Source organism: Suncus etruscus, chromosome 14, assembly GCF_024139225.1.
Source record: "Suncus etruscus isolate mSunEtr1 chromosome 14, mSunEtr1.pri.cur, whole genome shotgun sequence".
In the NCBI taxonomy this organism is placed as follows: Eukaryota; Metazoa; Chordata; class Mammalia; order Eulipotyphla; family Soricidae; genus Suncus; species Suncus etruscus.
The window spans coordinates 51,830,609-51,856,130 of NC_064861.1; the positions used below are offsets into that span (position 1 = coordinate 51,830,609).

Genomic DNA, 25,522 nt, shown 5'->3' on the forward strand with positions numbered 1-25,522 from the left:
ATGCAAGTAAGTGCCCTAACTTCTGTACTACTGTTCCAGCTCTGACTACCAACTAGTAGGCTTTAGTAGTTGACACACCCTGGGGGCTGGGTGATATTGGTCCCTCATTGTAATCTCAGAGGGAGGAAGGTGCCACAACAGCAAATTCTGAGCCTTGGTACAATCTGCACTTACCTTTTTCCCCCCTCCTGTCCCTAAAACTCCCAACTCCAGACAGCCCTTTGGATGCCACAGTGCTGGCTTGACCTCATGCTCCTGGCCCGGATGAATTTTATCTATCCCTTTGGACTGAACTTGGGCTGAAACTGGAAATATCTGGTGTGGCAGAGAGAATGGCAACTCTTCTGAGACTTCACTATATGCCTTCATACTCCTGGAGTAAAACAGACTATTCCTGAGTAGGAACTTTCCCAGAGAGGGTCTGGAGTTGTAGTATAGCAGCTAAAGCATTTGCCTTGCATGGGGCCAAGCAGGGTTTGGTTCCAGCATTCCATATAGTCCCAGGAGCCCTTTCAGGAGTACTTCCTGAGTACAGAGCCAGGAGTAAGGCCTGAGAGCATTGCCAGGTGTGATTCTCAGTGCAGAGTCAGGAGTCAGCCTTGAGTATCGCTGGTGTGATCCCAAACTGGAAAACAAAACAAAAACAACTTTCCAGAGCAATAGTACATTGGGTCGAGTATTTGCCTTGCATATGGCAGATCTAGGTTAAATTCCCAGCCTCTCATATGTGATCACTCATCAGGTGTGATTCCTGAGTGCAGAACCATGAATAAGTCCTGAGCACCACCGGGTGAGGACCCTAAACCAGACCAAACCAAAAAATCCCATAAACCAAAACTCAGTTTTCTCAGGGACTCTGACTGGGGATCTGGCAGAAAGAGAGAAGTGATAAATGTTCTTTCAGAAACCCACTGATCTCTTAAACCTTAAGACCTGGCTCTGTAGAGTTGGGGGAACCTGAATTTGGGAATTGGTGGGGAGGCAAGAAACCTCACTACCAGCATTCCCCCAACTCATCATTTCTTCATTTATTTTTTTAACTTTTATTTTTTTTGGTTTTTCGGGCCACACCCGTTTGAGACTCAGTGGTTACTCCTGGCTAAGCGCTCAGAAATTGCCCCTGTCTTGGGGGAACCATATGGGTCGCTGGGGGATCGGACCGCGGTCCTTCCTTGGCTAGCGCTTGCAAGGCAGACACCTTGCCTCTAGCGCCACCTCGCTGGCCCCTCCTCCTTTTTAAAAAAATTATTTTTAAAATTTTTTTAATGATTTTATTTTTGGGTTACACCTGGCAGTGCTCAGGGATTATTCCTGGCTCTATGCTCAGAAATCACTCCTGGCATGCTCAGTGGACCATATGGGATGCTGGGATTCGAATCATGGACCTTCTGCATGCAAGGCAAACACCTTACCTCCATGCTATCTCTCTGGCCCCTCATCATTCCTTCTAACCTCAGTTGTGGAAGGTTCAGAGCCCAGAATGGGTTTCCAGAGATGGCCATCATCCTTATACACACCCCTCTCCTATAGAGGAAGAAACAGCTGATTGAGCCCTGTCCAGGCTTTAGTCCAGAGTCCAGAGGTTTAGTCCCAACACTTTTTATTTTTTTTAATAAATTTTTGGGCCACACCCGGTGATGCTCAGATTTTACTCCTGGCGATGCGCTCAGAAATTGCTCCTGGCTTGGGGGACCATATGGGATGCCAGGGATCGAACCTTGGTCCGTCCTAGGCTAGCGCGGGCAAGGCAGCCTTACTGCTTGTGCCACTGCTCTAGTCTTCAGTCCCAACGCTTTTAGCAGGGCTTAGCTCAGAGCCTCTCTGGGCCAGGCCCTGTCACGCTTCCGTGTGAAACCTGGGGGCAGGCAGCCTACACCTTTGAAGGGCCCACACTGGCACCATCTCGTCTTTCCAGAGGGGAAGTTGAGGCTGAAAGTTTTTGTGCCTGACCCAGCCCTACAGCCTGTGATGGCCATGTGGTGGGTGAGGTGACCCGTTCAAAGGCTTTGCCATCACAGATCTCAATCCTTAGGTTGAGCAGGAATCTTCTGAACACTTTTTTTTTGCAGATGGGGAAACAAGCCCAAAGACACTGAGCTGAGGTGAGTCTTGTAGGCACCATGGTGTCTAGCCTTCCTCCCTCACCAGAGCCCAGGAAGCCACCACCCACCCCAAATGCTTTGAGCTCCAAGGGGAGGAGACCTATGTGGCTTCAGCTCAGAAGAAACCAAGGGGTCGAGGAAAGAAGTAAAGCGAAAGTGTGGCACGTAGGTCTGGGCTGAAGAGAACAGAGAGAAGTGGGGGAGTACGGACTTGGTGTGAGGCAGCAGTGAGGCTCCAACTTCCTCTTCTTCCAGCAGATCCTATCTGGGACAGCGAGGGACAGCGGGGACAGCAGGGTACAACTGTCAGGTCAGTGACCTCTCTCCCTCACTTTCCAGACCCTGCCCTTGGCCAGATCATTCAGCAGGGCCAGGCTTCCATCTTTATTCTTTCGTGACTTCCTTTTAGTTTTTGGGCCACACTAGAGATGCTCAAGGCACCCTCCAGGCTCTGCACTCAGGAATCACTTCTGGAGGACACATGGGACCATATGGATTACTGAGGATGGAACCCAGGTTGCTATGTGCAAGGCAAATGCCTTCTCCTATGTGCTGTCGCTCCAGTTTCATTTTGTGACCTCTTGTGCGGCGGTGTACCCCCAGTACAGTGGGCTGTGGCCCCCACAGGTTGGAAACAGGCCATCATGGGACCCTTGAGTCATGGCCACTCAATCCTACTCAACACCTCTGGCAAGTGAGCTGACTTTTCTCCTCTGGACCTCAGAAAAGTGGGGATAGTGAGCCTGCACCTCAGGTATTTGGGTGAAGGTCTGGCAGCTCCTTGCAGGTACCTCTGGCTGCAGCTGGGGACAGTGTCTTGGGGGCAGGATCTTGCCACTCTGCAATTAGCCTGTGGAGAGCCTGCTGAGCTTGCTGCTGCCCTCTTGTTTTTAGGGCCAGACTCCCGGCTCACTTCTGGGGCAGCAGATTAAGGGTTGGGGATCAGCAAGGAGGGTTGAAAGTGCAGCTGAGTCAGCACTTGGTGTGCATTGTGGGTGCATCTGGTGGACTTTGGAGAGGAAGGCAGGAATCCAAAGGCCCTGGCTGCAGACTTGGACTCAGAGCCCTGATACTGAGAGTGTTTGAATCTCTGGGATATCTTGGAGAATTTCTGTCTGAATCTCAGCCTGGGATTGAACACTGGTAGGCACAGTCAGGGAACAGCTGTTAGGTTCTGTGGGCCCCTCCCCATCCCCTTCTTGGCCTAAAGGGGATCTTCTGTTGCTGTAATTTTGGAGACACACCTAGTGGGCTCAGGACCATGTGGTACTGGGGATGGATCCCAGGGTGAGTAGGCACTTCCAGTTCCTCAGCCATCTACCTACCTAGACACATGTTCAACTTTGGAAGGTCTGCAAAGAGGGGCAAGCTCTGGACTCAGAAACTAAAACTGTAGCCTATTGAAACCGTGTTGAAAGTCAGAACCGGGCCCAGAGAGATAGCACAGCAGTGTTTGCCTTGCAAGTAGCCGATCCAGGACCTAAGGTGGTTGGTTCGAATCCTGGTGTCCCATATGGTCCCCCGTGCCTGCCAGGAGCTATTTCTGAGCAGACAGCCAGGAGTAACCCCTGAGCACTGCCGGGTGTGGCCCAAAAACCAAAAAAAAAAAAAAAAAAAAAAGAAAGTCAGAACCATGTTGAACTGTCTGTTACCAGAGCACACTAGTGCGGAGAAGGACAACCCAAGGTTGTTTTGGGGTCAGGCTATGAGGTGGCCTCTCAGAAGAGTGGAGAGGGAGGTGAGGTCAAATAGAAATGGGCTCACAGTTTGCACCGGGAAATGGGATAGAAACCACAGCTTCTATTTGGGGTGTGTGAAGGAGAGGCCACTTCTGCTTTGACTTTGATTCCTCAGCTGTCGTGAGGGTATCATGGGGGGGGGGGTTCCTTTTCCTTCTGGGCCTGCCAACGACCTGGGTTTCACATCACCCACTTGGGATTCAGTTTCCCCATTGGTGCAATGAGAGGGTAGTCACAATGGCTGATGGGAGGATTTCTGTACAGTCAGCCCCCCCCCCCCCAGTTTTGTCACCTATAATGGTGCTCACTACCTCCTTAACTTTCTTCTCATCTGATGACTAAATTTCTGAGAGAAAAGGTGAATCCCTTAAGGTAATTCAGCTAGGTAGAGAGAACAAGATATTTTTGTTTGTTTGTTTGTTTGGGTTTTTTGGCCACACCCATTTGATGCTCAGGGGTTACTCCTGGCTAAGCACTCAGAAATTGCCCCTGGCTTGGGGGGACCATATGGGATGCCGGGGGATCGAACCGCCAGGGGGTCGAACCGAGGTCCTTCTGCCTAGCGCTTGCAAGGCAGACACCTTGCCTCTAGCGCCACCTCGACGGCCCCGAGAACAAGATATTTGATGCCAATCTCTCTCAGTCTCTTTACCTCTCTCTCTCTCTCTCTCTCTCTCTCTCTCTCTCTCTCTCTCTCTCTCTCGGAATATTACACACAGTCCTCATGTCTCATGCATACAGGCACAAGCTTGGCTTGAGTGATGTCCCACCCTCTCCTCTCAAAACAAACACATATTGTAATAAATAGTATTCATAGGGTTGGAGAGATAGCACAGCAGGTAGGGAGTTTGTCTTGCATGCTGCTGACCCGAGTTTGAGCCTCAGCATCCCATATGATCCCCTGATCCTTCCAGGGGTGATTTCTGAGCACAGAGCCAAGAGTAACCCTTGAGCACCACCGGTGTGGCCCCAAAACAAACAAACAAAATTGTATCAACAACTGAATGACAAGTCAGGGAGAAACACTGAACCTTTTGGAGCCAGAGCCATAGTACTGTTCATAGGGCACTTGCTTTGCACATGTCTGACCCACGTTTGATCCTTGGCATCCCATATGGTCCCCAGAGCTAGCAGAAATGATCCCAGAGCACAGAATAGTAACCCTTAAGCACAACCTGGTATGGCCTCGTATAGCCAAAATACCAAAAAAGGAAAAGAAACACAGACCCTACAGGACTGGGGCGCCACACAGGACTGGGGCAAGAGAGCTAGGATGTCTATAAAAACAAACCCTTACAGTCTAAAGAGCTAGCACAAGGTTCAAGATGCTGTCTTGTATGCAATTAAGCAGAATTCTCTCCTTGGAACTGAATATGGTCCCTTGAGCACTACCAGGAGGGCTCCTGAGCACAAAACCAGTAGTAGCTCTGGACATCTCTGGTGTGACATCCTTTCCCCCAAAAAGAAGAGAAACCTTGGGGCCGGAGAGAGCACAGTGGTAGGGCATTTGCCTTGCACACAGCTGATCCAGGACAGACCGTGGTTTGAATCCCGCCATCCCATATTGTCCCCCCATGCCTGCCAAGAGCTATTTCTGAGCACAGAGCCAAGAGTAACCTTTGAGTACCGTCCGGTGTGACCCAAAAAGCAAAAAGATAGAAAGAGAAAAAAAAAAAAGGAAGAAAAAAAAAGGAAGAGAAACCTTAAAAATTCTAGGAGGGGGGTGCAAAAAGATAGTCAAAGGCTGAGTGCATATGGAGTGCATGTGGGAACCCTGAATTTGGTGCTCAGCACCCCATGATCCCTTGAGCATCACTGGGAGCAATTCCCAAATATATGTGGGAGTAGCCCTCAAGTACAGCTGGATGATAACTAAAGCAAAAACAACAAAATAATTTTATACTGTGTCTGTGGGGAAGGACTGTCTAGTGTGACTCAAAATGCAGAAACCGAAAGAGAAAGGACTGGTCATTTTTGTTGCAGAAAATGGTAGATACATAAAATATCATTTCCTGGGGTTGGAGAGGTAGTCTAGTGGGCATGACACTTGCCTTCTTTGCAGTTGAGTTTGATCCCAAGTACCCCATTTGGTCTGACAAAGCCACTTGGAGAAGTAATCCCGAGAGCAGTCAGGAGTAACCCCTCTCTAGCCCCAGTCTTTTGAGTCCATTTACCTGACCATTTGGACAAGTGAAAACTTTAGATTAGGGACCAGCATGATAGAACAGTGGGTAGGGTGCTTGCCTTATACTCAGCTGACAAGCACCACATATAATCCCCTGAGAACAAGGAGTACAGAATAAACCCTGATCATTCCTGGATGTGAGCAAAGCAAAACCAGAATAACCCTCTGTAAATTAGAGAACAAATAAGTCATTATTGGTGGTGAGGAGAGGGTTGACCATGAATGACATGAGGCATTTCATTCTTTCAGCTTCCAGAAGGAGCCTGTACCTTGACTCTGATGTATATTTATTATATTATTTTATATGTATATTTATTATTATTTATTATTATTATTTGTTGGGCCACACCTGATGGTATTCAGGACTCAGCTGATTCTGCACTGAGGTGCTTAGGGGTTCAAATGGGATGCAGAGGATCAAACCCAGGTATCTTGGGCAAGGCCAAGATACCAGCCCCCTTTAATGTGTATTTTAAATAAATGATCATAGTTAACTGTTTGAATCATGAAACCATTCTCCTAAAGGGGGAATTTTATTGTAGGTTAAGATTTATCTTTACATGGGGCCTGAGTGATAGTATAGTGGGTAAGGCACTTGCCTTGTGTACAACCAAACTGGGTTTGATCTCCAGCATCCCATACTGTCCCCTGAGCTCATGAGGAGTGATCCCTGAACAGAGCCAGAAGTAAGTCTTTTTTTTTTTTTTTGGATTTTGGGTCACACCCAGCGGTGCTCAGGGGTTACTCCTGGCTGTCTGCTCAGAAATAGCTCCTGGCAGGCATGGGGGACCATATGGGACACCGGGATTGGAACCAACCACCTTTGGTCCTGGATCGGCTGCTTGCAAGGCAAACGCCGCTGTGCTATCTCTCCGGGCCCAGAAGTAAGTCTTGAGCATGGCCAGGTATGACTCCCCAAATAACAATAGCAACTGAGAAGGAAACTTTAGGCTCCAAAACCAGGACCTGGAGAGACATGGGTCTGGAAGCAAAATGCCAACACAAGAAATAATCCACACAGTGAAAAGGGGTAAACGGAGGTTCAGGAACTCCAACAAGCCTTTGCTCCTAAGCAGCAGGTAGCTTAGTGGAGGAAGACTGGAAAAAATGCCCTATTTTTCTGAGACCAGGGCTTTTTATTAGCAAGAACCAGACCACACTCTAGGGTGGAGAACAAATACTGAGTAAGGTGGAACTCAGTAAATCCAACAAGCAACAACAACCACAAGAAGTTTAGCTCTACAAACATCAGAATATCAAACCAAAAATGATGATAAGAGGAAATGAGGAGAGAGGGAAAGAGGACAGCAGGAGAGTGCATCTTTCTTCTCTAGTGAGGGAGAAACTCAGGTAAACCCAAGTGCTTTAAGCAGGAAGACCCACAAAACCTAAAACTGGGGTGGTGGAGGAAAGAAATGAAGAACTTGAGCTCAGATTTTGTCTTTGCAGTTACTGGAGTTGTAAAGATCTGAAATATAATAGTGCTCAGAGAGAAAGGGACAAGCTCTTCTTCAAGGAAATCCTTCACAGCACCTACAGACTCTTCATCTGATTTTTTTTTTTTTTTTTTTTTGGTTTTTGGGCCACACCCAGTAACGCTCAGGGGTTACTCCTGGCTATGTGCTCAGAAGTTGCTCCTGGCTTGGGGGACCATATGGGACACCGGGGGATCGAACCGCGGTCCGTCCAAGGTTAGCGCAGGCAAGGCAGGCACCTTACCTTTAGCGCCACCGCCCGGCCCTTCATCTGATTATTATAGCTAGAGATTTATACACTTATATATTTATATTGTTTTTTGTTTGTTTGTTCATTTTTGAGCCACACCTGGCAGTGCTCAGGGGTTACTCCTGGCCCTATGCTCAGAAATCACTCCTGGCAGGCTTGGGGGACCATATGGGATGCCGGGATTCAAACCACTGTCTTTCTGCATGCAAGGCAAACAAACACCTTACCTCCATGCTATCTCTTTGGCCCCTTATACACTTCAAGTAACCAGCTTTTGCTTTATTGAACTTTATTCTTCTTATATTTTCTGTTTCATTGGTTTAAGTTTGTTTGTTTGTTTTTTTTTTTTGTTTTTTTTTGGTTTTTGGGTCACACCTGGCAGCGCTCAGGGGTTACTCCTAGCTCCACGCTCAGAAATTGCCCCTGGCAGGCACAGGGGACCATATGGGAAGCCGGGACTCGAACCACCGTCCTTCTGCATGAAAGGCAAACGCCTTACCTCCATGCTATCTCTTTGGCCCCTTAAGTTTTTTTTTTTTTAATTTCTTCCTTTCAAAGTACTTTAGGATTCATTCTTCTCTCTCTCTCTCTCTCTCTCTCTCTCTCTCTCTCTCTCTCTCTCTCTTACAAAAAGAAAGGAAACAGAAACTTTTAAAAGTTAATAGGCTTTTCCCTCTGTTAACTATGGAATTCATTATTCCTTTGTGTGTGTGTGTGTGTGTGTGTGTGTGTGTGTGTGTGTGTGTGTGTGTGTGTGCGCGCGCGCGCACGCACGCTTGGGTCACACCGGCAGCACTCAGGGGTTCCTCCTGGCTCTTCGCTCAGAAATTGCCCCTGACAGGACGGGGGACCACATGGGATGCCAGAATTCAAACCACCATCCTTCTGCACACAAGGCAAATGCCCTACCTCCAAGCTATCTCTCTGGCATCTCATTCTTCTTTTACTGTTGGAGGAGGGTTACCACGAATGGAATCCAGGGTCTCATACATGTGCAAAGCACATGTTCTACTATTTAACAACTTCCCTGGTATTGACATTTTTTTTCTTTTGGCCACAATTAGTGATGCTCAGGGGTCACTCCTGGTTCTGCACTCAAGTTCTGCCAGGAGTGACTCCTAAGTGCAGAAGCTGGAGTAAGCCCTGAGCACTGCCAAGGATGGCTTTAAAACAAAAAACAAAATGACAACAACAAATAACAATAACAAAGAGAGAAGACTTGAGAGATTTTATAGAGACTATGGTACTTGCCTTGCATGTGACTGACCTGGGTTCAATCTCCATCACCCCAGAAGGTACTTTGGGCACTTAGGAGAGAGTCTGAAGTGCAACTGGGTGTGGCCCCCAAACAGAAACAAAACATAAATAAAATATGCATTCTTCAACTTGAATAATTGATTTATCCATTTCTCAATTCTATTTTTTTTTGTTTTTTGTTTTTTCGGTCACACCCGGCAGAGCTCAGGGTCACTCCTGGCTCTACGCTCAGAGATGGCTCCTGGCAGGTTCGGGGGACCATCTGGGATGCCGGGATTCGAACCACCGTCCTTCTGCATGCAAGGCAAATGCCTTACCTCCATGCTATCTTCCGGCCTCAGCATTTCTCAATTCTATTAATCTTATATTGTTGATGTTGTTTTTAGGCTACATATAATGTGCTCTGACTCTGTGTCCAGGGGTGACCCCAGGTGGTGTGTGGGGAACCATATGTGGTGCCTAAGATTTAAGCTTTATGCAAAGCAAGATCTTCATTCCTGTATGCTTCTTCCCTCCAGCTCCTATCAGTTTTATTAAATCTTGATTTATTTTCAAACTCTGCTATTAGGTGCATAGACTTAAAATTATTATATTTTATTGAGAAAATTGATGCCATCAAACCTACATCATCTTTATTCCTATCAGTATATTTAGCTTGGACTTTTTTTTTTTTTTTTTTTTTGGCTTTTGGACCACACCTGGCGGCGCTCAGGGGTTACTCCTGGCTCTGTATACAGAAATCGCTCCTGGCTGGCTCAGGAGACCATATGGGATGCTGGGACTTGAACCCAACTCCATCTTGGGTTGGCCGCATGCAAGGCAAACGCCCTACTGCTGTGCTATCTCTCCAGTCCCCAAGATTTTTCTTTCTCAGATATTAAATTGCTGACTATTCCATATTACTTATGATTAGCATTAAATGCATTTGTTATTTTTATATATAATGTGTTTTTTTGAGGGGCAGTATATAATGGAATCTTAATTTTATAATCTAAATGGACAAGTTTTGCTTTTTATTTTGAAGGTTTAGTAAGCTCTTGTTAGTTGTCCATTCTGTTAAATTGATGTGTTCCAGGGGCTGGAAAGATAGAATGGAAGTAAGGCATTTGCCTTTCATGCAGAAGGTCATTGGTTCAAATCCCAGCATCCCATATGCCTGCCAGGAGCTATTTCTGAGCATGGAGCCAGGAGTAACCCCTGAGCACTGCCAGGTGTGACCCAAAAAACAAAAAAATAAAAAATTTGGTGTGTTCCTATATGAATGACTGTATAAAACAGATGAAATTGTCCAGAGATTAACAGCACTATTACTAATACTAAGAATCTTAGGGACCAAGGCTCCTGGAAGAAGGAAGATATCGGGGGAGGGTGCCTGCACTTACTCCAAGAAGCCCTGGTGATATCAGCCCCAGCAATTTTTGTCTTTGAGAACATGTATTATATTTAATATAATTTTGGTTTGTGTGTGTGTGTGTGTGTGTGTGTGTGTGTGTGTGTGTGTGTGTGTGTGTGGTGGGGTCTACCCAGCTGTACTCAGGAATTATCCTGGAAGTTCTTGGGATGCCATATGGAATGCCAAGGATCCAATTAGGGTAGATTGTTTGTAAATTAAGCACCCTATCCTCAGTACTAGCTCTCCAGCCTCTGTAATTGTGTTGAAAGCTATCATCTTGCAATTTGTTTTCTCTTTCCTCCATCTGTTCTTAATTTCTTGTACATATTGGCTATCTTATTTTGGGTTGTGTATCTTTTTATGATTTTCTGTTAGCCCTACTATTGTATTATTAGCTATATCATGTGGTCTTTTTTTTGGTGTGGTTGCAGAAAGGTTTATAGTAGACATATTTAACTTGCAATAATTTATCTTCAAATAAAATTAACCTTTACATTTCAATACTTAAAATACAGTGTAAGAAATTTACAAGTGATCCTTACTTTCGCTCATGCCTTTTGTGGTGTATGAATTTATTTTGGGCTTCAGTAGGCTCAGTAGGTCTAGGGTTCCACCAACTGTTCCTGGCCAACCAAGCTGGCTGTTCAAAGCAAGGGTTTGAGGATGTGATACTGCTTGAGCTCTGCAGTGCTGGGGATCCCCTGGCCACCTTAGCAATGCTGTGGGCCTTGAGGGCTGTACCCTGAAATGCTTAGAGAACTCTGTGGTGTTGGAAATTGAACCTAGGTCAGTTGCATACCAGGCACGTGCCCTAACCACTGTACTCTCTTCTGCCATAGTGATATTTTTGCAATGCATTTTGGCTTTTACATCAAATATGATCTCAGTAGCTTGGTATTTTTTTATATCAGATAGATAACAAAGGACAGAAAATGTAGTGGATGGATTGGTCATAGTGACAGAGATGTGCGCTCAAATACTGAAACACAAACCTATCCTTGGATAGGTGACTTTTTTGGCCACCCAGTGGCATTCAGGGCTTACTCCTGGCTCTGTATTTAGAAATAATTTCTGGTAGGGTTTGGGGTACCATCTGGGGTACCAGGGATTGAACCTGGGTAAAATGCATACAAGGCAAACATACTTACTATGCTAATGGATCTGGCCCCATGAGTCACATCCTTGAGCCCCAAGGCAAGTTGTTTATTTATTTAATAATTAACTAATAACCTTCTGCTTTAGACAGAAAATTCAGGGACCTGGCAGAACCTTCAAGGTGAGTATCTCACAGCACAGGCTACAGACATGTTTCAGTAGCAGCCACTCACCCCTTGGTGCTCAACATGGTCTGGAGCTTGGACAGACTTCTCCAGGCTTACCCAAATCCACATTCAAACCCTTCAGTTCTTTTATGTCTATATCTTCCAAGGGGACTTCTCAGGAGCCTACACAACTCAGTACCTCTTCAGGAAGAGTGAAGTGGGTTACTCCCTTTGGGTTTGGGGGCTCCCAGGGTACTAAACTATCAACCAAGCTCACACCCAGACTTGGACCACTCCCTGTTTAATCATCTGCTTCCTCCCCAGAGAAATATGAAGCCCTTCATAGGTCTCCTCAATCTTTTCTAGACTGTTCATACATCACGAGTCCCAGTACTTAGTTGTTTGTGACTTCAGTTCACTATTGAACTGAAAATGAAGATTTTTTTTTCCATATTCTTGGATTTCTTTCATGGTCACAATGTATACTTTCTACATTGTGGTTATGTTTCTATTATGTATTTATGTATATATACACACATCATCATTATCATCATTATTTTGGTTTTCAGGCCGCACCTGGTAGTGTTCAGGGCTTATTTTTGGTTCTGTACTCAGAGGCCACTTGTGGTAGTGCTTGGGGGAATCATGACCATATGCAATATCAGGAATCAAACCATTACCACAGCTTCAATTGCATGCAAGCCTTAACCTCTGTACTAACTTTCTGGCCCTTTGGCTGTATACATATTTTTTTTTTTTTTTTAGTTTTTTGGCCCACACCCGGCAGTGCTCAGGGGTTGCTCCTGAATATCTGCTCAGAAATAGCTCCTGGCAGGCACAGGGGACCATATGGGATGCCAGGATTCGAACCAACCACCTTAAGTCCTGGATCGGCTGTTTGCAAAGCAAATGCCGCTGTGTTATCTCTCCACCCCTTGGCTGTATACATTTTATTCCCCATTAAGATAATTTGTGCAGGGCCGGGAGAGATAGCACAGCAGCGTTTGCCTTGCAAGCAGCCGATCCAGGATCAAAGGTGGTTGGTTCGAATCCCGGTGTCCCATATGGTCCCCCATGCCTGCCAGGAGCTATTTCTGAGCAGACAGCCAGGAGTAACCCCTGAGCACCGCTGGGTGTGGCCCAAAAACAAACAAACAAAAAAGATAATTTGTGCAGCAACAGTACATTTTTTTCTTGGGCAGCTTACTTTTCCTGAAGTTAGTGTTCTCTTTCAGTTTTTAATTTGCAAGATTTCTGAAAAACATTTCTCAAAATCATCTCTCTGGTTGGAAGGATAGCACAGCAGATAAGGTGATTTTCTTGTACACAGCTGACGTGGGCTTGATGTCTGGCACCACATATGGTCCACCGAGCATCACTGATCCCTAAGCTTAGGCAAACAAAAAATTAAATTTTTTTTGCTTTTTAGGCTACACCCAGCAGTGCTCAGGATTTACCCCTGGCTCTGCACTCAGAAGTTACTCCTGGCAGGATTGGGAGACCATATAGGAAGTTTGGGGATTGAACCTGAGTCGACAGCATGCAAGGCAAATGCCCTAACTTATATGCTATCAATACAGCCCCTAAAATAAATTTTTACAAGATCAAACTTGATTGTTTTCTTCCATTCATGGAACATGGAGACCTCTATTTTTGTCTGTTTGTTTTTGGGTCACACTCAGTGGTGCTCAGGGGTTATTTTTGCCTCTGCACTCAGGAATTCCTCCTGGCAGGCTTACAGAACCATATGGGATGCCAGATATTAAATCCTGAGTAGCTGTAAGATAAATCACTTACCAATTGTTCTGTCTCTCTGGCTTCAAACTCTATTATTATTATTATTATTATTATTATTATTATTATTATTATTATTTTATTGTTTTGGAGTCATACCCAGTGGTGCTCAGGGGTTACTATTGGCTCTGTGCTCAGGAATCACTCCTGGCGGTGGCCTATGGTGGGACTATACAGGATGCCAGGGATCAAATCTGGCTTATCTGCATGTAAGGCAAACACCCTATCCACTGTAAAATCACTCTGGCCCCTGCCTTTTTTGTTTTGTTGCTTGTTTTTTTTGTTTTATTTTGTTTTGTTGCTTTGCTTTTGGGAGCATACTTGATTGTGATCAGGGCTCGCTTCTGGTATTGCTTGAGGCAACAGTGTGTGGTATCAGAAACTGATGGCCTGTGACTGACAGGTGTTCTACTTTCTGTATTATCTCTCCAGCTCTACATTTTGTTTTGTGGTCCCAGTGCTCAGGGGACTGTGCTGTGCCGATAAGGGAACCCAGGTCTCCGGCATGCAAAGCTGTGTCCACTGAGCTCTCAGGCCCTTGAGTTTGCTGCTTAAGGAGCATCTTATTAATATTTTTTTGTTTCTTTTTTTTTTTTTTTTTTTTTTTTGGTTTTTGGGTCACACCCGGCAGCGCTCAGGGGTTACTCCTGGCTCTATGCTCAGAAATCGTTCCTGACAGGCTCGGGGGATCATATGGGATGCCGGGATTCGAACCACTGTCCTTCTACTTGCAAGACAAACACCTTTCCTCCATGCTATCTTGCGGGTGCCCCTGCTTGCAGGGACACCTATTAAGATGTGATTATTCTTTCTTGGAGGGAGATCGTGCAAAAACAAAGACAAAGACACAGAGACAGACAAGAGTGGGAAAAGGATTTCAGATCCAAATCCAATTCCAATTCCGTTTATTGAAACTCAAGGCCCGGCTTATATTCTTTTTGTGGGCACAGTTCTGCTCGTAAATATGTCGATAGGAAATAGATACATTGAACAGGCCATACTGTCCAGATAACAGGGCCCATCAGCAAGTAGGATGGAATGTACAGATAATGGGATTCATCTCCATCAGGCTGGGGCGCACTGATAATGGAACCCATCTCAGGCAGGTCGGAATGTGCAGATAATGGGGACCTCATAATTTAGACTCAGTTTCCCAGGACCAAAATTCTGTGCCTTCTTTGTTTCTGTACAAGCCTTAAATCTTAAATGTTTACATTTATTTCTCAAGGTTGCTTGCTTTTAGCAAAGTTCTGTGTTTGTCACAACGCCCTGCTTTTTAGCTATGTGTTTGTCACAAGGCCCTGCTTTTTAGCTAAGTTTTCTGCTTGTTCTAAGGGGCTCCCATCACTATCTCTCTGCCCCCCCCCCCATTTTTTTTGTTTTTTTGGACTACACCCGGTGATGCTCAGGGGTTACTTCTGGCTATGTGCTCAGAAATTTCTCCTGGCTCAGGGGACTATATAGGACACTGGGAAACTAAACCAGGTCTGTCCTGGGCAGCCACGTGCAAGGCAAACACCCTACTGCTGTGCAATCGCTCCGGCCCTTTATTAGTTCATTTTAAAAATCGAGCAAAATGAGGGCAAAGAGGGACAAATTGACATTTAAGTCCCATGGCCATGGCTAAGGTCAGGGCCCAATGACACCCTCCATGGGGAGGTGTCTCCGGTGAATACCAGTGGCAGGGACCAAGCATCAAGGACTCTTCTTTTCATGTAACCTCTGGCACAACTCGACTGTTTTTGGCTGAGTCTCAGTATCCCCTACTGTGGGATGTGGAAGTGAGGGTGGGGGAGGAAACCTATGGTAAGATATAAACTTTGTCTGCCTATGGTAAAATATAAACTTTTTTTTTTGGGCAGAATTAGAGCCACCGACCTTCTACATGCAAGGCAAGCGCCTTACCTCCATGCTATCTCTCCGGCCCCCAGTAAGATATAAACTTTGTCTGCTCCCTTCCAGGCAGGAGCAGCTGGACCAGGCATGGGTCCCCACAGAACTGTCCTTCTTTTCTGCCTATGTCTTGGAACTGCCCAGTGCGGGACTCATGGTAAGTGGGGAAGCGGGCCTGTGGAATGGAGGTCCTGGCCCCTGGCTACCTGACCCAGGACAGTGAAAGGTGAGGCCTCAAACCACTGGGATTAAATGGGGTGTTCATGAGGTTACCAGTTGGGGTGAATAGTGGTCCACGAAGCCCAGAGAGCTGGAAGGAGGAGGGGGACTTTGTAGATAGAGACCAAGGTAGGCCTGGTGCTTCCCCACAGAGACCAGCCAAGACCCCCAGAAGCTGATGGAGAGAATGGAGAAACTGGCCAGCAAGTCCAAGGGGAGGTCAAGGATGCTGTCTCCTGTGAAGTGAGTTCGGTCCCTACTTGCCTGCCTACAAACTGCTGCCCCTACCCACCGTCAGCTCATACCCTGGGTCAGGTGCTAGGGGTTTTGTATAGTTTGGACCCTGCTGGTATTTAGTACAGACTCATAGTTCTCCTTTTGTGTTTGTAAGAAGTACTGGAGATTCCTTGAAAATGGACTGTTCAAAATGGCGCCAGAATTCAGGGGCTGAATTGTGTTCTGGGCAGAGAACTCTACGTAAGACTCAAGCTGGACTGTCCAAAGGTTTAGGTCTCAAAGTAACTTTCAGATAATGAAATAATGATCCTATCGAGAGATGAAAATTTTCACAAATTTTCCTTTAATGAAGTTTCCCCCCTTATAATTTCATCACCATTTAGTTGTATAAAACAATATTAAGTCAATTACTAATACATGCCAAGGAGCATAGTTCAGGGATGTGAAGAAACTGGTGACAAGTAGAGGGAATATTACTCTGGTGCTAAGATTTGTGTTGGAACACTGAATGCCAGAAATAACTGTATTATGAACAACTCTGTAAAACAGTACCTAAAATAAAGATATTAAAAAAAAAAGTTCGCTAAGACTTCAGGCATAAAGGTCCAGACAAAGATGGGAGTGACAGGATTTGTGGAGGGAAGCTCATCTCTAACACCTCTAAACTTGGGCCCTTTCTCTCCCCTCAGTGTTGTCCGAGACCTGGAGATGAGCCTGCTGAACATCAGCCTCCAGGGATCCCAACGCACTTTCCGGACACCCAGAATACAGAGTCTGGCCTTTGACCTGTACTGCAACAACTTTACCGGATTGTCTCTTGACAAGGTCAGAGGAGCAGGCCCTGAGGGTAGTGGGCAGACAGTGCCTCACCCTGAAGTGCGTTTCAGGGTCCATGATTCTCTCACACACCCAGGCCATGCCCCGTGGGCTATGAGTTGCCGCTTCTAACTGTGGGTGAGAGATGGGGGTGCTCTGAGGGTCCTCAGGGACATCGTTGGCATGAGCGGAGCTAGGAATGGAGATACTCACCTCGGGGCCCATTGGACGAGATTGGTGACCCCCCAACTAAGGCCAGGAAGGAGGCCAGGATCCAGCACTATGAGTGGGATGGAAGAGGAAGAACATGCAGATTGACAGGATGAGGTGGGGATGGAATCATGACACGGATGCACAGAAGTGGAAGCAGTGACATCCAGCCTGTGACCCCTACAGGCCCAGACCACACATGCCATGAACTTCCCAGCAGAGTTGACCCAGACTGCCTGCCAGGCTCGCCCCCAGAAGCTGCGCCTCATCTGTATCTACTTCTTCATGACCACCTTCTTCCAGGTCAGAGATGTGTGTGTGTGTGTGTGTGTGTGTGTGTGTGTGTGTAGTAAAGGTGGGTAGGGGCCCATCCTGAGGCCACTGAGCTTCATGCCACAGCCTGGTGTTGGGGAATATGCAGCTCACTTGCTGAGCTGATCATTCTCCCTTTCGGGGCCCCAGTGAGCAAATGGGACTTGCAGTGTGAAGAGGGGATGGAAGAAGCTTACTTCATGCTCAGTTCTAGACCTGCTGAAGTTTGATTGTAGGGCTGCCCAGTGTGAGGAGAGCGAGTGAGCCCAGAGTGGTATCAAGTCCAGGGGTGCATCTGGAGATGGATCCTTTCACTTTTGGTTTGCTAATGAATTAGGACCACAGAGAAGTAGACCTGGGAGGTGGGGGATGTGGGGGAGAGCTGAGGCAGTGACAGTTTTGGGGGAACAGAATATACAAAGGCTGGGGGCTCGGGCTTGAGTGATAGTACAGGGTTACCCACAGCTAACCAGGTTTCCATCCCTGGCACCACTATAGTTCCCTGAACACTGCCAGGTGTGATCGCTGAGCACAGCACTAGGAGTAGGTCCTGAGCACAGTCAGGCGTGAGTCCCATTAAACAAAGTCTGATTCTAGCCCAGATTATGTCCATATCTAAGAATGGGGGAGCTGCAGGGGTAGGGCTGCAGCAGGGGTCCTTGGCTCTCACCCAGGACCTCCTGTGTCTCTTTCTGTCACTCCCTCCAGACTGAAAACAAGACATCTCTGCTCAATAACTATGTGCTGGGGGCCCAGCTGGGCCATGAACACGTGCACGACCTCAAGGAGTCAGTGGCCATACGCTTCTACCACAACAGGAGCCTGGTACTCTTGGGAGCCTCTTCTTCCCCCTTTTCCACCCAGTTCCCTTTTGAGCACTGATCTGAGCATCTAGATCTGTGCTACCATCTTAGACACAGCTGTCTGGACTCCATCATGCTTTGAAAACTCTGGTCAAAGAAAGATGAGCGAGAAGCTTTTTCCCTTGGAGCCTGTCTTGGAGTTCCAAGAAACTACCGCAAGCCAGAAAGGCTCCCACACACAGTATGTCCACGCTAGGTTTAGTTCCCCTAGAGCTGAGATCCTAGGTAGATAGGGCATCCTCCTGGCTTGCTTTTGTCCTGCTCAGCCTCCAGCTCTGCGGCAAGATGAGACCTTAGAGCTGAACTAGCTGCTCTCTTTTCCAGCAGCCTATTTCTCATCAGAGCCCTAGAGAGGAACCCAATTGAATTGGGTCTCCATTCTTGGGCCCAGTAGATGGACTATGCTGATTGGGTTGGCCCCAGTCACGTGGCTAGATTTCTGGAGCTGCCATTGGTGGAGGGGTGTGTCCTCGAATGAAGTGCTGATGGGATCCTGCAGGAAGGCAGAAAGGCTGTTCTGGCTGATGGCTCCAGTGTTCTGTCCCTGGCATTTCCGGAAACCTCAACTTCTGTGCTTCTAGCCCACCTCACCCCGATTCTGCTGCCTTCTCAATTTTCTCCATACCTATATTATTTCCTGCTGTGGGGATGTCTGTGGATGAATCTGATTTCTCACGGAGGGGGCATGACCCAATGCTGTTTCCAATGGGAAGATGTCATATATATATATGTATATATACATATATATGTATATATGTATATATTTTGGTTTAAATTTGGGCAACAGTTTATGGTGCTCAAACTCTGCACTCAAGGACCATCCCTGGAAGTGCTCGAAGAGACCATATGGGATGCTGGAGATTGAACGTGGGTGGTCCGCGTGCAAGAAAAACATCCTATCTGCTGTACTATATACAGAAACTCTAGCCCTCTATTATTTGTCTAAAGGAAAGATATTTTCTTTTTAGCCACACTCAATGATGTTCAGTGCTTACTTCTGGCTCTGCACTCAGGGATCACTCCTGACGATACTCGGGACCTTATGGGGTGCTGGGGATTGAACCCATGGTGGCTGAGTGCAAGGCAAACACCCTACACACTATACTCTTGCGCCGGGCTCTATATTGTTTGTTTTTTTATCCCCTTCCTTCCCTTTGCTGCTGATGCTGCGATGCCAGGCGACTGGGTCTCGCACCCTCTTGACTGTGGTGCTCTCCTGGACTGCTTACTCAAGTAGTTGTAGTGTTTACACATGTGACCCCAACTGCTAGTCAGAGGGCACCTGACAGACAAACCAGAGTTCTTGTGAGGAAGGGGAATAACTGACCCCATTTTTCAGATTAATAAATTGGGGCTCAGAGAAGTTCTGTCGCCAGCCCCAGTCACTCTCAGAGTCCTGGGAAATGCCCACAGGGTGCAGCTGAGTCTGTTGCCTCTAGATACTTGGACCTAGGCCTCCCCTTCACCCTTTGGACACACCTGATTCTAATGTCTTCCCTCAGGAAGGTTACACAGCAACCTGTGTCTTCTGGAAGGAGGGAGCCAGCCAGCGCTACTGGGGGACATGGAGCCCTGAGGGCTGTCGCACCAGTCACCCCTCATCTTCTGAAGTGCACTGTAGCTGTGACCACCTCAGCTACTTTGCAGTTCTCATGGTAAGTGCATGGGTTCATTACATGTGTGTGTGTGTGTGTGTGTGTGTGTGTTGGGGTGAGGGGGACCCTCTCCTGAATAAAAGCTGATACTAGGGACACAACATTCAACTCAAATGGGCTTAAGGAAAGAGAAATGGGCCAGAGAGATAGCGCAGGGTTAAGGGTTTGCCTGTGTTCAGCCTATTCAGCTTTGCTCTCCAGTACCCCTCATCACCCTCTGATGTTAACCCTTCAACACCCCTGGTGTAACACCTCCTCCCCCAAATAAGGAACCATCCCTGGTTTGATCCAGGACTCTGTCTCACCATTGCATCTTAGATGGGAGAGAACATGCCAGAATGCCTGGGGACTACTTAGGCTATACTTAGCCAACTGGACTGAATGGTTCAATGCTGGGGCCTGGTAATTTATCACTACTTGGATCCAGAGGTGGTAGTGACTAGTAGGCTACAACTGGAGGTGCTGGAAAGGTGTGGGGGATCAAACTGGCATCCTTACATGCAAACTGTTTCCCTGACCGTTGAGCTATTTCCCCGGCCCTTTGTACTTGTGTTTACTTTGTGCTGAGGGGAGTAATGATGTCCAATAACTTTAGACTCATGTCTGATCAGCATTTGTCCCACAGAATGAGTTTCACTTACCTAGTACTGCCAGAGACTTGGGGTACAGTTCAATTAGCTTTGAGTGTGTCTCATGCCTATTCCTTTTTTTTTTTTTTTTTTTTTTTGGTTTTTGGTTTTTGGTTTTTGGGCTACACCCGGCGGTGCTCAGGGGTTACTCCTGGCTGTCTGCTCAGAAATAGCTCCTGGCAGGCACAGGGGACCATATGGGACACCGGGATTTGAACCAACCACCTTTGGTCCTGGATCGGCTGCTTGCAAGGCAAACGCCACTGTGCTATCTCTCCGGGCCCATGCCTATTCCTTAACCAATCACTGTGGGCAGGAGGAGGGTGGGTACTGACTGGCCATGCCAGGTGCTCCTCAACAATTGTAGGGGAGATTGCTAGGGGCCTCCTCAGCAGAGAGAGGGAGGGTTTCACAGAGGAAGGAAGATAAGAAAGCCACAGGGCCCTTCTCAAGCCAGGACCTCCCCCTAGGTCTTGGCAGTTGCCACTGGCAGGGCCTGGAAGGGCATTTCCCAACCCCTCCCCGCCCCTTCTGTCTCACAGCAGATGGCCCCAGCCCCACCTCAAGTGCTGGAGCCACTCACCTACATCAGCAACGTGGGCTGCAGCATCTCCATCGTGTCCTCGCTGCTCGCTGCCCCTCTGCACTTCCACACCAGGTTGGCCCCTGTCCCAGAGCAGTGCAGTTCACCCGCAGATGCTCAGCACCCTGCATTTTTTCCCGAGAGGGGGGCTTCGTTGGAGAGTGGGAGCTGGGAGGCAGGCTTTGCTGGTGACTGCGAGCCTGTCTCCATCCTTGCATGTCTGTGAGTTCAGGGGGGTTGTACTGCCCGGGGGTTTGTGCTCGCTCCTACAGGAAGCAGGGTGAGTCCTTGACGTACATCCACATGAACCTTCACGGCTCCGTGCTGCTCCTGACCATCACCTTCCTGCTGAGCCCGATGCTGGCCACTCCCCAGGTCTCTGGTGCTCTGTGCAAAGCCCTGGGTGCCATCTTACACTGCTTGCTGCTCAGCTGCTTCACCTGGACAGCCATCGAGGGCTTCAACCTCTACATCCTTCTGGGACGCGTCTACAACTGCTATTTCCGTCATTACGTGCTCAAGCTCTGTGTGGTGGGCTGGGGTAAGCATAGCTTCGCACCCCTCTGTCGTTGAGAGGTCCACCTCAACTGAATGTTGGTCCCTTCACTTTAATCATCAGGATAACCACTGGCCACCATCCCTGCCAACACTCAGAAGCACTTCGTACATTACTCTTAGCATCTCTTCTACCCCATCCGCCTCCATCATCACCACCCATTCAATACAGATGTCACCTCCACCACTTCTGTCTCCATCACCACCCTCACCTCCACCAGGTCTCCCTCCTCTATATCACTTCCATGCCATCTCCATCACCTCCTCCACGAAACTTGGTCTTTCTAGGCTGGACTCTATTGTTTTAGAGGTTAAATGAAGGGAGGTACCAAATCCCCAAGAATGAGCTTCCCTATTTCTAAAGGAGGGTCCAAAGTCAAAATCTGTATTCTGATTACGCCCTTGATTACCAGAAACTGCAGCTGTAAAGGACATATTTGAAAAGGAGAGAAACATTGTCTTTGCTTTTAGGGCTGGCTATATCCAGAAAAAGGGGTACTCAAATAACTTTGGTGCTGGAATTTCTGAGCCAAATTATATGATAGAGGCTATTATTTTGCCTGATCTATACAAAGGAGAGATAGTCAAATACTGGCTGAAAATGTAATGCCAGGCATCTCTTTGGAAATTCCTCAACCATCCACGCAGGGAAAAAAGGCATCCACAGTGGGCCTTTTGAGGAACCCCATAGGGGTTAAATTAGTCCTACCCACCAGGAAAATCTGAGGATACATCTGGTGGGCTGAGCCCCCCTAAAAGCTTAGGCATGCCCTGGCAATGTCTGTCTACAAACTTTTCTTTCCACTTTTCTCTCCACACCACCATCCCCTCCGCCATGTTTCCCACATCATTATCACCCACTTTATCCCCTCTCCAACACCACCATCACCATTGCCACCATCCTAGCCTCCCTGTCCCTCAAGTTTTTCTCTGTTGGCTCCAGGCTTCCCATCCAAGTGTGCTCACCTGGAGCCCTGGGACCCTGATTCTCTGGGATAGTCTTCTTTAAGATCCTGGGATGGACCACACACAGAGACCCTTTCCCTGTGTCTCCCCTGTACAGTGGACTCTGCCCCAGTGTCATGACTGCCTGTCTCTGATCCATTGCAGGGCTCCCTGCATTCCTGGTGCTTCTAGTCCTCGCCATTGATAGCTCCATGTATGGGCACTACATAGTCCCCCTCTCTGCCCGCTCGGGTGATAACTTGGATGCCCGGAACACGTCCATGTGAGTGTCTGTGTATGCTGGCTCAGCCGGGATGTTGGAGGGCTGGGAGGAGCTGTGTTTCCAGGTCTGAGTCACATCCTGTGGGTCCTGTGTTCCCTGAGGGGCAACTCTAGGAAGCCCAGACTCTGACCTGGGACCCACTCACTGGCCCTTTGTGTCCTGCTGCATCCTTAGCTTTCAGTAAGGCTCAGTTTACACCTGACTGTCACCTCCCCTTGGGGGTTGTGTCTATGCCAGCCCTTACCCTCTCAGTGCATGAGCAGAGTATCTTTTCCCATCCAGTTTGTTCATATAGCATATAATGCCCTCCAAGACCATTTATGTAAAAAAATGATTCCCTTTTCTTTTTTTCTTTGAATTCAGAAAAGGCTTTACGAGAATAGATAGAAAAGGAGAAGGAGATGGTCTGAGAGAGGTCTCCCTAAATGAAGGGGTTCCCTTCATTCATGTGTCTCAGTGGCCCTTGTCCACGTTCCATCCACGGGCATACAGCTTGGCTAACAGAGCCTCAGGGAACATGGCAGTTTATGTGCTTTTCTGTTTTGTTTTGTTTCCTGCTAGAATTTTGTTCTCTTGTGGTAAGAACCCAAAGCAGAGTTGCTGGATCCTCTGGCATCTCTGGAGTTAATATGTTAGGCACCTTTATACTCTAGCACACAGGGCCCCCCTCCTCCATATTCTTATTAATGTTTGCCATTTTTGTCACACTTGTTGATGCTCAGGGTTTCCTCCTGGCTCTACATGCATGAATCACTCCTGGGATTCTTAGGGGACCATATAGGATGCTGGGGATGGAACTTGGGTCAGCCACATGCAAGGCAAGCACCCTACCTGCTATGCTATTGCTCTGGCCCAACATTTGCCATTGTGGACCTTCCTGATATTAGCCATTCTGACAGGTGAGAGGAGACATACTCTGAAACACAAATCTTATTTTAAAGGCCATTGAACTCCGAAATTCTCTGACACACTGTCTTGAAAGTGGCTGGATGACACTATCCCACTATAGCCTGGCAGGCATGAATCCCCAAATCCCCCAAATATGTTCACAGAGCTTCATGGCTGTTGTGGTTGGGACACCCCCCTCCCTCCCAGCAGCTGATGGTGATAGCTATTGCCAGTAGTCTGACCTAGGCCTCTGACTCAGGTGTTGTCCCTAAGCCGCACTCAGCTCAGGTGTAGGCAGGGCCCATGCTGCATCTGTGGGCCTGTGGAGTCTCCTTGAGTAACCCGTGGTCCGATGCATGAAAGCATGTAGTCCAGAGTTTGGGGAGCTGGGGTGGCGCTTGCCTAGATGGGACTTAGAGAATCAAGGTTCAAGGTTGGGGGGACCGTAGGGAGGTTTCTGGGAGGGCTCTGATGACCAGTTCTCCCCAAATCCCTCCCTGGCTCTGCAGTCTCATGCTCCCTCTGCTCCTCAGTCCTTTCGCAAGGGCGCCTCCTCCAGGCAGCGTCGTGCAGCGTCTCAGCATGGGGAGGAGCTGGTGGAATGGGGCGTCTCCAGGAGTCCTTTCTCTGGGATCACAATCCCCGAGTGGCCAGATAGTTGCCACAGGGCAGGTGGTGGCAGGGTAGAAGGAACCCCTACAGCTGGAAAGATGGGTTCTGGGCTGGGCACTGCCAACCCGATTTCCTCTGGGTTGGGATGATTAGAGCCCTTGACTGGGATTCACTCGCCCACCCTGTTATCCTGCCTGCAGGTGCTGGGTGCGGAGCTCCAAGGTGCGCGCCACCTTGGTCATTGGCTACGGGGGCATCACCTGCCTCTTTAACCTACTGGTGCTGGGCTGGGCCCTACGGACACTGCGAGGGTTGCGGGCCCGGGGGCAGGCGCTGGGCGCTCGGGCCAGGCGGGACGTGGTCTCGGTGCTGGGTCTCACCGTGCTGCTGGGCACCTCCTGGACTCTGGGCTTCTTCTTACCCTTCGGTGTCTTCCTGGTGCCCCAGCTCTTCATCTTCACCATCGTAAATTCACTCTATGGTACGTGGTAGGGTGGCAGGGGAGGAGGGGAGAGAGGGGGGGGACAGAGAATATATATATGAAAGAGGGAAAAAGAAAGAATATGTGTATATGAGAGAGCGTGTGTGTCAGTGCATGTGAGAATGTGCATACCTGTGTTCCTATGTGCACACATGAATATGTATACATGGGAATGCACACACATGTGATACCATGCATACATGTAGATATGCATGTGAGTGTGCAATATGAGAGTGTAGTGCATGTATGAGCACATACATGCATGCTTGCATGAGAGTGTATGTACAAATGAGAGAGAGTGTGTGTGTGTGCTAAAGTGTGCTAAAAAGTTTCAGGATCCAGGGCCGGAGAGATAGCATGGAGGTAGGGTGTTTGCCTTGTATGCTGAAGGACGGTGGTTCGAATTCCGGCTTCCTATATGGTCTCCCAAGCCTGCCAGGAGCAATTTCTGAGCATAGAGCCAGGAGTAAGCCCTGAGCGCTGCTGGGTGTGACCCCCCCCCCAAAAAAAATAAAAGAGTTTCAGGATCAGTGATGAGTTCAGGTCTACCGGCAAGCTACTGTGAGTGCTGTTGCCTTGGGATTTACTTCTGGGAACTTGCTGAGGGTGGCCCTCAACTCCCCAACTCTCCCCATCTGGCCTTGGATAGTGAGGGGGTCTGGGATCCTTTCTGCTCTCCTGTCCCCATATTCAGGGGGCAGCAACTCTAGCTCCAGAGGTTTCTGGGCCATGGGAGAGGCTGCTTTGAGTTTTCTCTGACCTGCTCTGCCCCAACAGGTTTCTTCCTCTCCCTGTGGTTCTGCTCCGTGAAGTACCACTCAAAAGCCAAGATCAAGACCGAAACCAAGATGGAGACGGTCAGCACATCCCGGATCACACAGTAG

General features: G+C 48.0%; 1 protein-coding gene across 1 annotated transcript; it reads left to right on the forward strand.

Moving 5' to 3' along the window:
* Positions 1 to 25,522, forward strand: ADGRG5 (adhesion G protein-coupled receptor G5). The gene is made up of 13 exons (XM_049787405.1): positions 1 to 6; positions 1,831 to 1,979; positions 15,420 to 15,538; positions 15,722 to 15,812; positions 16,496 to 16,640; positions 17,019 to 17,135; positions 17,853 to 17,969; positions 19,510 to 19,662; positions 20,834 to 20,949; positions 21,147 to 21,415; positions 22,540 to 22,657; positions 24,358 to 24,638; positions 25,416 to 25,522. Exons 1-13 carry the CDS (start codon positions 1 to 3, stop codon positions 25,520 to 25,522), a joined length of 1,788 nt encoding a protein of 595 aa, XP_049643362.1.

Coding starts and splice junctions, on each gene's coding strand:
- ADGRG5 (XM_049787405.1), top strand. Junction 20,950..21,146: donor CCTCTGCACTTCCACACCAG/GTTGGCCCCTGT, acceptor TCGCTCCTACAG/GAAGCAGGGTGAGTCCTTGA. Junction 21,416..22,539: donor GCTCTGTGTGGTGGGCTGGG/GTAAGCATAGCT, acceptor GATCCATTGCAG/GGCTCCCTGCATTCCTGGTG.